The sequence below is a fragment of the Engystomops pustulosus genome, chromosome 2 (genome assembly GCF_040894005.1).
Source record: "Engystomops pustulosus chromosome 2, aEngPut4.maternal, whole genome shotgun sequence".
Taxonomy (NCBI): domain Eukaryota; kingdom Metazoa; phylum Chordata; class Amphibia; order Anura; family Leptodactylidae; genus Engystomops; species Engystomops pustulosus.
This window is the reverse complement of record NC_092412.1, coordinates 65,569,285-65,581,784: the sequence shown is the minus strand read 5'-3', so window position 1 is coordinate 65,581,784 and position 12,500 is coordinate 65,569,285. Positions and strand designations below refer to the sequence as shown.

The 12,500-nt window shown below is 39.3% G+C and overlaps 1 protein-coding gene across 1 annotated transcript in view; it reads right to left on the bottom strand.

Annotated features, from left to right (window-relative positions):
* Nucleotides 1-1,006: 1,006 nt before the first annotated feature.
* ESYT1 (extended synaptotagmin 1) overlaps nt 1,007-12,500 on the bottom strand; it is a 60,721-nt gene continuing 49,227 nt past the window's right edge. Inside the window, exons 23-31 of the mRNA XM_072135067.1 lie at nt 12,402-12,473; nt 11,987-12,073; nt 11,737-11,883; nt 10,712-10,872; nt 8,838-8,927; nt 8,438-8,569; nt 7,364-7,469; nt 5,286-5,335; nt 1,007-4,131 (exon numbers count right to left, since the gene is read on the bottom strand). Coding sequence (XP_071991168.1) covers nt 4,098-4,131; nt 5,286-5,335; nt 7,364-7,469; nt 8,438-8,569; nt 8,838-8,927; nt 10,712-10,872; nt 11,737-11,883; nt 11,987-12,073; nt 12,402-12,473 — 879 coding nt within the window. The 3' untranslated portion in view covers nt 1,007-4,097. The remainder of the gene's footprint in view (nt 4,132-5,285; nt 5,336-7,363; nt 7,470-8,437; nt 8,570-8,837; nt 8,928-10,711; nt 10,873-11,736; nt 11,884-11,986; nt 12,074-12,401; nt 12,474-12,500) is intronic.

The window sequence follows — 12,500 nt, the reverse complement described above, 5'->3', positions numbered from 1 at the left end:
GCTCCTCTTTTTCCACTGAAGTCTCCCCAATCTCTCTGCCCTTCCCGATGTCTCTGTCCTGCTCACGGTGTTCTTTAATGTGTTCTCCACACATATATATTGTTCTTCACATACTATTTTGTTCGCACCGTTTCACGCGTATCTTCCGACAAGTAAGCAGATGTGCCGAACATCTGTAATCTATTCTTCACTGTGTTTTTCACTTAAATGATCCTGTGGTCACTGTGTTCACTGTTTTTATTCTATTCTTCATTGTTCTTCACTGTGTTTTTTTAATTAAATGCTCGATCTCGTGCAGGGGAAATACTCGTCCGAGCAACGAGCCGTTTCGAGTACCTTAATACTCGAACAAGCATCAAGCTAGGACGAGTATACTCGCTCATCTCTAGTCGTCACTTATTGCTGTGGATTATGGCGTGACAATCCTCAATACTCATCTGAAGCCAGTCGACTGCTACTGGGGTAAATCCTACAGCTAATTTGCAACATGTGCCGATACTGTAAAGCAAATGACTACTCAATGTTATATGTGGGCAAATTTTTGCGAAATATTGTAAAATATTTTACTTTTTCTCAAGCTTTTTGAATTTCATGTTATTTTGCAGCCCCAGTTACAGGGAAATTCTTCACAGTTCAGCAATTACTGTTAGATCCAGCGCCAAAATTCTAGCACTTGCATTAGGGTTAAAATGGTGATTAATTATGTGAACACCCCGGTCAATACGAATAGGATTGAATTTCCATCTGGATACTACTAGTTGGCACCTGGTACTGTACTGACAGTGTCTGATACACCCCCAACTAGTAAAATACACACCGTACAGTTAAATACGATATATGATATAGAAATGGCATTTCATTGGGAATACAAGTATATAATAAAAACAGACTACATCCATCCATGTCCGGGAAGTTCTGCAGCACAAGGCATGGAAATACTTGCTTTTTCTTTTTTTTTTTTTACTGCACGGCGAGTCCTTTTCATTGAATAATGAGCAGTTCAGGATAAATAAATGAACTATTTTAATGGAATAACAAACAGTGTATAAGCATAGATAAAAGTACAGATAGATAAAAGTGCAAATCTTGCTTATCCTTCTCACAGCCGCAAGTTAAAATAACATTTAAGTAATAAAAATGTAAATAAAAACACAAAAATAAGGACATTTTGGCTTTCATTTGAATGTGTACAACAGACCAAAAGTATAATAGGCTTAAAAATTGCGATTACCAGTGATTTTCCAACTACTATCATGTTGCTGCTCCATCCATATTAGATCTTACACACAGTCGCTCTACCGGTTACCTGTGTAAAGAGGTTTGCAGGAAAGCACATCAGTCTCCTCATTTATTATGCACAGCGCCATCCAATTTGTAGCAGTTGCACGCGGTACTGCATTTAGGTCCCAGTGCGCAAATGGGACACTGATTCATACAGTACTAGGCACAGCCAAAATACCACCAAAAAGCCACCTAATTAATCTGCTGATAAATGGTAGTGCCAGTGGAAGTACTCTCCCCAATATGGTACCATTGACGTATCTTTAGGAGAGACCATCAACTGTAGTCCGAAAAACCCAGACATTGATGCTGAAGCACTAGGGACCATCCACTTGGCTAATCACTAAAATCATATGTCCATATGCCATTGGCTGACACGCTCATCTTACATTTTTGTTGTATCCATAAATCTAATCTGTATGACCATCTTAATTGTTCTAGAGGTATAAAGAAGCATATACAGTATTAATATTTTCTGGGTTACTGTATCTCTCTTTACCACACTGTTTATTAAAGGGGGTTTCCCACAAAGCAAGTTAGAACCAATCAACAGGGACTCCGTGATTGGACTCCGTGATTGGACCCCCACAGATCACTAGTATGGGGATCCGATGTACTCCCATAGCACCCCTGCTAGCACCACCGAGATGGCCGGAGAAGCCAGTCGTGCATGGCTGGGCTGCCCCGTTAATCTCTGTGGAACTGATGGAGATTCCCGAGTACAGCATCTCGGTGGTGCTACGAGGGGTGTGATGGGGGTACATCGAACCCCTGTTCTTGTGATCTGTGGGGGTTCCATCACTGAGACCCTCAACGCTTGCTTTGTGGGAAAACCCATTTAAAGCATCTGTTTCATATTGTTCTGGCTTAGTACATCTGTCAGGACGAGACATACCATTCACTTACTACATTCAAAATTCTCTTAAAGTTGCCCATACAATTGAGATCACAGTAAGGCTAGATGCACAGGCATATGGGGCGCACAGTGGAGAGGACGGTGCCACACCGGTACCGTCCCCCTACTTCCGCTGCCTGCTGAATGCAAATGGCAGGATGTGGGGAGGGGTAAGGGAGCTACAGGAGTGTGGAGGAGACACAAGCACACACAGGCTGCAGTCCATCCCCCACGGGACTCAACACACACTGCTTGCTCTTGTCACCAGCTAAAAATGACATTTGTGGTGACAAATTCGCTTTAAGCCTTCATTGATGAAAAAGACATGCAATATGACAAACTTGCTTTTTACCATTAATTATAACTCATATACATATTCACTTGTCTCTTGACCTGCATGAGATTATATCTTACAAAATGGCACTTAATTCATATTATAGGTTTATTTTTGTTGATTATTGTCAGCTATAAGCCTGAATACGGAAGGAATATCTTACTTCACTATAGTAATCTACCTGGAGTTGTGACTGAAATAGTAGTGGTTCATTTACCAGTAAAGTTCACTATTTATTACCATTTAAACACATTTTTGGGGCACAGAAAGAATATTGGAATGCTATATCTAGATGCATGTATTATATGAGCAAATAATGAAGCATGAGAGTCACTACTTTACAGTGCATGAACTGTCTACAAGCTGCTCTGTTAAAAAAAAAAAAAAACCCAGAAAAAACATGAAAGGTTTTTATGTGTAACACTGAAATGTTATAAGGACGGAAAGTAACTTAAAGAGCTAGGATTACATTGCAAATGGAAGATACCCACTTTCATGTACATTCTAGATCACACAGAGAAAGGAAGAAGACACTTACCCTTTTATAGTGGGCAAATGTGTGATGGCTAGGGGTTTGGCTACTGATCACAAGAATAGGGTCCCTGTGGTAAATTATGCCAATTCCTTGTTACTCTATTCACTTTTATTGGACTGCTGTCTTGTGTCCATCTGCAACAATCACATAGAAGCAAATCCTGCAGTGTGTCACAAGTTGGGGTCTTAGAAGATTTTTTATCATCAGGGGTACAATTGCTACCATATTTCATTGAAAAGAACCTACAGTGCACTACACATTTCCTCTCCCCATATTGTACTAAAAAGAGGCGACCAGATATTCTCCAGTACATGATGTAATTTAACCTAACTGCTAATAGGAGTTTATATATATATTTTTTTTTTAAATTAAAAATAATAAAAAAAACAGGTAAAAACAGAACATACAGTTAAAACATTAGAAACACATTAAAAAAAGGTTCTACAAATTAAAAAAGCAGGCTAAAATGGCATGAACTTCAGAAAAATAACTTGATTTGACCTTTAAAATTGGAACCAATGTGCATGAAATAAAGAAAAACAAAATTAAGAACATCCAATCCTGGTTTCCTGCTGTCAGTGTGTGCGTATATATGTATCTGTATATGTATACACACACTTAATACCATTCTAAATGGATGTTTTTGTAAACTAAAAGTGACCATGATAACAATCTACTAGAATTATCTAGACATGCGTAAGCTGTCCCCAATGGGTTCTCATGTGACTTGACACCTTTATGACTGGTCTTCCTTCCAATCGCCAGCTATTCTATGGCAGTAATACTTTTACATAAACATTGCTATAAAGAATGGTTTAGCAGAAGCTCTACATAACTTGTAACAAACGGTATCGACATTCAAGCAACAAAATGGTCCCATCACATTGCAAGTTGGAACAGATCCCAGGAATGTCCTCTCTTTTCACAATACTGAGAAATGTTCTGCTAGAGAAGTCTTCAGATTGTCCATCACACCTCCTTGTGATAAGTTCAGCTGGGAACATCTCTCAGACTAGAACAACGAATCATCTCATTGTCATTGTAGATAATGATTAGACACTTGTCTTCTCCCCCTTCAGGTCATACCTGAAATAACACCAAGGGACAATAAAGTCAGTAGAAAGGTTACTTCACACAATTCCATTTTAGCCAAACATAAGTAAACAAAATTGGTTAATTCATATAGAAAGTCACGCGTCATATCCAACATGTAGCAAGTGCAAAGCCATAAATTAATCCAGGCAGAAAGGATCCTATATATAGTAAAGATGAAAAGGCAGCACAAAAAAAAAAAAAGTTGAAAAAACTGTTTTTTTTCTATAACTGAAGACGTTTCAGCTCTTACAAATCAGACCCTTAAAGCCGAAATGTTGTCATTTATGAATTAAAAAAACCACCGTTTTTTCAACTTTATTTTTTTTGTGCTGCCTTTTCATTTTTGAATGAAATTCCATTTGTGAAGATGAGGATTCCACCAATGAGGACTGACACCAATGTGCTAGCATTGGGTATGCTAGCCAGCCAGCAACTGTGTTGCCCTTTCAATGGGAAATAACACTACAGAAAACTCTAGGCAATAGGACACATTTATTTATAAAAGTAACGTAAAGTTAGTGCTATTAGTTAGTAAAATTGCAAGGTTTTACAAAATCTCCTTTCCAGATAACAAATAAGATATTTCCAAGTCATCTTCCAATTCTTGTTATCAGAGTAGTATATATATGACAGCAACTCAATAACTGCTGCAGCTATCTGATCTGCGAAGGCTCCATTTCCTCTGGTGCTGCTGCAGATAACACCTAGAAGCAGGCAGAAAGCAGAACACAGGCTCCTGTGAGGGAGGCGTCTGTAATAGGACAGGGCTCGACATGGGATGCATAATGAATAGGGTTAATCTTAGATATTTGTTCTGGTAAGTCTCCTTTAAAAGGATAATATGGTCGAGGTAAAAACAAGTGCATCTTGTATATAAAAATAGATTCTGTTCTAAATACTAGATCATATCATGTTTTTTTAATGAAGGAATTGCATAAACCAATATAGACATGAATGCTTAAGACAAACATCCATGTTTATTCTATAGGGAAAAGGTGCCAACAAGGTTTATTTACTATAGGAACAAAGGGTTAGGTATGTTGAAATCCCATCAATGTGGGAACATGGGATTTTTTCTGTACATTAGATTGCTGTGGAATTCCCTGAGTGTTAGGTGGTCATTTCTGGAATGTTACAAAACTTACCACTGATTCAGTCCCTTTGACAAGTCCACCTGAGACAGGTCAATAATAACCTGTGGAATGAGAAGAAAGATCTTATCGGAACCATAGAATTATTATTATTTTATTTATAAAGCGCACACAGATTACGCAGCGCTGCATAGAGCTTTGCCAAATCAGTCCCTGTCCCCAATGGGGCTCACAATCTAATCAACCTAACCCTAACAATTTTGGTGTGTAGGAGAAAACCCACGCAAACACGGAGAGAACATACAAACTCTTTTCTGGGAAGCATGTGCTGTGGCTATCAATCTACTTGGGGGCCATGTGCTGTGGCTACCGAACTACTTGGGGGCCATGTTCTGTGGCTACCTATCTCTCGGGAGGCATGTGCTATGGCTACCTATCTACTGGGGGTATGTGCTGGGGGGCATGTGCTGGGGCTACCGATCAACTGGGAGGCATGTGCTAGGGCTACCTATCTACTGGGAGGCATGTGCTATGGTTACCTATCTTCGGGGATGCATTTGCATATTGTAGGGCTCTTACAGAATAACATTTTAAAATATAATATGTGGGGCTTATGGATCTCTCAGCCAAAAAGGTTCCTGACCACTGTTCTACACGAATATTACCTCAGGTGTTATATAAAGGTTTGTTTATTGTTATGCTTTGCAGCAATAAACTGATTCGACATAACATATCAAAACACATTAGTATAATAGTAAACAAAGGAACCTGTGTAAACAAGTAAACAACATGTTACCTGTCTTGTTGATGCATTAATGGAAAGGGTAGATATCATTTTTAGTAACACTACACTACAGTACATAGCGCTATGAACGCCTGACCACTGTAAGCTCTTCACAAGGGGGCGGTCCAAGTAGCAGTCACCGCCTCCTCATACTGCCGCCTCACGAGTACGCCGGACCGCTGGAAGCTCACTTATACAGGTCCTCTTAAACAAAGGTTGTCCAGGTGCTGTTTCCAAGTTAATAATGCAGTTCACTATTTTTTTCTTTATTTCTTTTTATAAGCTATAACCATTTTTTTCTCACTATAGCTGTACGGAGTATATTTTTTTTTGGGGGGAGGAATAGAAATATAGTATATTAAAAAAAAAGTTCTGCATTTATTGTAGAAACTAAAATTACGTAAAAATTCTTTTCTCTGGATCAAATTTTATTCAACATCATAGACACTCTGCAATTGCAGCTGCGGGGTGCTGATGGGCGATAGCAAGAACCCCCTGCATTTGCACCTACAGACACCGCTTTCCATGTTTAGACCAAAAGCGTTTTTTTTATTTAAAAAAAGACCTACATTTGCACAACAAAATCCTTTTGAGGGGGAAGAGGAATTTTTGTGCATTGTTCATTTAACTTTTGAAAAATTTTTTTGTCAGTGTGGATGGTTAAATGGGATGTCTGAGACTGCAATTTTTTAAAATTTTTTATAACTGGTTGGTGGTGGTAATGGGGAGTCTGGGTTTGGAGGTTAAATATAAAAAAACCTGCATCTTTACCATTTTCACGTGGCAGAGGCTGTATGCAGAGGCCGATGGCTATTACATATGCACGGCTGTATAAGCGTGTCACCACTGGCCTCTGCTAGTAAGCAGAAGTTGTAGATGCGACTTGGCACCAGCCTCTGTTTACTAACGGGGGCTGCCATGGGAGAATGGGAGTGGGGGAAGAGGTAAGTATAAATTATTTTTTTATTTTAAGAGACCCCCAGCCATATTTAAAAGAAAAATATATAATTTGGGATATTATAAGGGCTTTTCCTAAATACCTGTTCAGTTGTACCTGTTCAATAGCTTAATATTTTGTTTTATGGAGGATTTAATCATTTCAATTCACCATGATGGGTTGATGTTGGTTTTAGTTACCCTTTTGATGCCATGGTCAGTACTACTTTCATTTTGAGGGATTAAATAGCTGCACATAAATGTCAACACTGACTGGAATTGCAGGGGCATAGGTCCCAAGCCTGTGCATTCCCCGAGGTAAGGTACACCATAATGTACCATGGTTTTCTAACAGGTTACTCATTAGACAGAACATATACTGTTTGCACTCCAACATGCAATAAGCCTGTACCTTTCCAAGCAGCTCTTTGTCTCTTGACATGAAGGACACACTGTTTTTCACTGAGATTTCAAGTTTTCTCTTTGCCGCTTCCTCCAATGGTATTTCCCACTCCAACCTGCAGTAATCAAAAAGGTATGTAAGGGCTATATGCATACACACAGTCAGTCCTATGTTTCACTTATCACAATGCAAAGACTTAAACATCAGACTGGAAAGAATTGTACTAAATTTATGACAAAATCAGGTACATAACAGGGCTCCATTTGGATGATCCTTAACTGTAAGTAGTATGGAGCCGTTGACACCCCAAGTTCTACTGTATGAAAACCATCCTGGTAATCAGCACTTCAAGAAGAATATGTAATGCTTCATCTGATGGAGCCATACAGAAGTTCCATATGACACCACAGACTTTTATATTTGCCACACTACACATAAGCACTCAATGCAAACTGGAGCTTGTAAAACATTGTAATAATGATTCAGTAACCCTAGTGCAGTGATGGCGAACCTTTTTGAAACCGAGTGCCCAAATTACAACCAGGACCCACTTATTTTTCGCAAAGTGCCAGCACAGAAATTTAATTTGTGATTTATACTCCCTTCTCTGTCACAGCTTTCATTGATAACAGCCCCTGAGGACACCAACAAAGCAGAAAATAGAAGAAATTTGGATGATCATTGTAGCTTCGCTCCAGGGTCCATTAACAGGAAGAATTGTCAGGGCCGGAGCTACAATGATAATCCAGATCTGCCCCCCCCCCCTTCCACTCCTCCAGTAGTCCCAGGTAGCACTGTTACTTTAAAATAGGTCTGTGCACAGCAAGTTCTGGGCTGTCTGGGACTGCAGGAAGATACCTGAAGTCCTCTCTGGTGATGGCCTGGGTGCCCACAGAAAGGGCTCTGAGTGCCACCTCTGGCACCCATGCCATAGGTTCGCCACCACTGCCCTAGTGCTTCTCAACAAGTGCATTCTCCTTGAATTTGGTCAATGACTTTGCGGTATAGATGGTCATTGGTCAAATAAGAGGTTACCCGGTAATATAGTGATGTAAACCTGTCAACGCAAAGAATTTGGCTTACTTTTCATTAAACTCTGGATTAATGGTCCTTTTCTTTACACTTGTTTTCCGTTTTGTGGCACGATTTTTATCTGGTAACAAGACGACTGACAAATACGGATCAGGAAGCTCCTTGGAATTCACACTTAAATTCCTGTGAGAGTTTAACCCAAGAAAGGGTATTATTACCTTCAAGTCACAACAAGGCAAACTACTAAAATGATAGTACAAACTTTTATTTATAGCTGAATATAAAAGATACAAATCAGTAGATGACCAGATATCAGTCTCACAAACTGAACTTATGGTAGATGGGTGACAGCGGCTAGTCACATGACTGGTATTTTCTCATGAAAGGATAAATCGATACTGCATATTGATAGGATACCAATATGAACACAAACATGAATGAAAACTCTTACCTGCAGCTGTGCATCACTGCTAAAAGCTTGCCTTCTTTTGCTGGGTAATACACAGTCACTTGTATCTGACTCGCATTGGAATCTGTATCACTATCGTGGGAAGATATCAAATAATTTTCTCTCAGAGTTTTATTCTTAAATCCTAAATTCACAAATAAGTGTGCAGAAGCAAAAAAAATCTCAATGTAAAAAAGAACTCCAGTAAAATTCATATGGAGAGTTCCTAGAGGCTGGAAACTAAACCAAATATAACACCAGCTATAATGAGTAATGATAATAATAAATAATAATAATTCTATTATTCTATTTATAAAGCGCACACAGATTACACAGCGCTTCATAAAGCATGCCAAATTGGTCCCTGTCCCCATGGGGCTCACAATCTAAACAGCCTACCACTATGTTTTGTAGTGTGGGAGGAAACCGCAAACACGGAGAGAACATACAAACTCTTTGCAGATGTTGTCCTGTGTGAGATTCAAACCCAGGACATCAGCGCTGCAAGGCAGATGTGCTACCCACTCAGCCACCGTGCTGCCGATAGTAGAGCAATTAAAAAAAAAAATTTTTAAAGGAACTAAATCTTCTTGTGGAGAGGGGAAGGGCGAGCAGCACTCATCCTCCACCTCTCCAGCGTGCGGCTGGATGCTCGACTGAGCATACGTCCATGTGACAGAGTAACTTCTGAGGGCAGATGTGTACTTAGCCCTATAGATCCTAAGTCATGGCAAGAAGTGGTGACATTTTCAGTAATGTGAATTCTCTTTTAACAGAACTGACTTCTAGGGTGCTGCCACTATGTAACTAGCATCTGTGGGTGTTTGTGGTAGATTAGAGCTTACACTAACCAGAAACTCTCTCAGATGCCGTGTCATCTACAAGGGAACTGTACCAATAGAGACAAGACAATCCAATATTTAAACAATAAAACACAATTATCTTTATTACACAAAACAATATATAAACTTAGAATAAAATATCTTCATTAACATTAAGTGGTGGTATACAAGATGTTTGGTAACAAAGTGGCTCCCTGTTTTCTCCCAAAACATCTTTTATACCACCACTAAATGTTAATGAATATACCTTATTCTAAGTTTATTACACAAAACAATACATAAAAGGTAATTGTGTTTTATTGTTCAAATACTGTATTGTCGTCTCTCTAAGGGTGCAGTGTATTTTTTGATAAGAAGCTATGGTAGAAGTTATTCCTGTAGCAGATTGGCGATTTCTACATGGGCAGGAAGATCCTGTGGAGGTTGTGCCACACAGAATGGGTATTAACTGCAGTCAGAATCCTAAAGCTATTCCCTAGAACTCCTATGTGTATATGCCCTATTAGGTCCTACTGTAGTGTATCATGTTAGTCCTCAAACAAGGGTCAAGTACTCTAATGTGACTTAAAAAAATGGTATTCAGTATGAAGTGAGAAAGGCAAAGAGACATAAGAATGCGCAACACAGGGTGCTAAGGGGGAAATAGAAAGATAAATTAGACAACAAAGTTTGGAGGGGTGTGGGCTTAGAATGGGCTTAGAAGGATAAGCAGGGATTACCCAAGATATTCTTCTTCCACAGACAGAATAAGCAGTACTCAAGAGTACTCAAGAAATATTAATGTGGAGAATTATCTTTTTTTTTTTTTTTTTAAACTAGAATTTAATTTTAACCACACAGCCCAAGTACCACAGAAAGAAAAAGTATGGATATATTACTTGGAATTGGAAAACCGGTATACAGCTCTTATGCCCAATTTAGTGAGAACAATGACTGTCAATGGAAATGTACATACGTGCACCAGTTCATCACATACATCCTTAATCTAAGGGATTGAGGTACCGATAACCAAGCAGTATACTCTGCAATGCTGACCTGTATACATGGGGTTGCCTTTGTCGCAGTTCTCCTGTAGAGCTCTCCTCATTGTCCACAGCAGACTCTAAGGTAAATGGTACATTCTGAGAGTTTGGTGGTTGTGGAGTTTCTGATGTAAGAGCGTGAAGCTCAGGGCTCACATTAGGAGAAGAGAGAATCTGAAAGGAAGCATAATTTCTGTGTCAAGTAGCAAATTGCATGTTTTCAATCACTTTGATAAAGGGGTCACATACAATAAATTCATGTGACTTTGGCCTGCAAATAACCAAAGGAACCACCAAAGCTAGTGGCCACCTACATGTTCATGTACTGCAAAGCAGTAACAACCACCAAAGTTGGTGCCACTAAAGCAATTGAGGATTTAACTGAATCTATTGAAATGGAAAAACTTAAATGTTGTATTGACCACAGTATTCAGATCCCTTGCTCAGCACCTTGAAGTACCTTTGGCAGCACTTATAGACTCCAGTCTTTTACCACTCATTCGAAGGTTTCCTTAGAGATGTTGGATTGGCTTTAGGGTACACTCACCGCCGTGCGGGCATACGGCCGTGTGCTGGAGTTGAGGAAGAGGTGACCCCTCCTCCCTCCATAGGACATAGTGGCACACGCCGCACACTTTTCTTCAACAATGTAGGTCTCCTTGTCCTGCGCTATTTTTTCCACATGTTTTTCACTATGCTTTACAGTAGTAATGGTATTATGCAGATGATAAGCAATGCCTTGTTTCCTCCAGACATTAGCAAAGACATTAACGGGGAAGATTTATCAGAAGTCTCTTAGAGCAGAACTGTTCTAGTTGCCCATAGCTTTCATATTCATAAAATTATAGCCGAGCTCTGACTGGTTTCCATGGGCAACTAGAACAGTTATACCTCAGAAACTTGTACAAAAGTATACAAAAATTTTATGGGAAAATGAGGTCATATTGAGCAAAGCAGATTTTATACTTTTTAGTGTGTCATTACATCAGGAACACCAAAAAATGCATTTGCAATTTGGGAAGATCATCACTGACTCACCCTCATTTTAAGTCTCATGAGAACCTCACTGTTTGCTCCAGGTGAATTCAGAGGGAACCAGCCATCAAGTGTCATGGAGTCAGCAGTAAGGAGATCAGAGAGGGGCAAGGTGAGAGACCCCAGAGACTTGTTAGATTCATCTTGAACCTAAACATAAAGAACAAACTGATATCACATCTGACAAGGTGAAGAGGATACTATTCCAGAACTGTAACGGATTCTCCATAATACAGCATGGTATGCTACAAACCTGAAGCTGCAGGGTCTCGTTTTTGGGGTTCTTAACTAGAAATGCACAGCTTTCATCCCATACAGGATCACTGTTCTTTGGGGTAATCTGAGGTAAATGAATTAGCAGTTTAGGTGAGAAAAATTAGGTTATACTTGCCAAATATAAATAATAAAAACACATGTAAAACGTATTATTAATTGAAAAGTATTGAAAATGGTGACCAAAAATGTATACACCTATGTTTTTTAAAACTTGTATTGAAAATGTTTTCCTTATTCTTTGGATAGGTAATGTATATCAGGTCGCCAGGAGTCTGACACCTAGCACCTCCGCTCATGTAGATTGAAACAGTCGTGCAGTAACCACTTCATATGGCGGGTAAATGTCCACTAACACCACCCTTTAGGAAAGCAGGATTGGTGGCAGGCATTACCTTAGTCTTGTAAGTAGATTTCCTCACAGATATCTGTGCGCTTGCAGAAGGTGTTTTGACACCTTTCTTCACCTATTAAAACAAGCAGTTTAACAATAT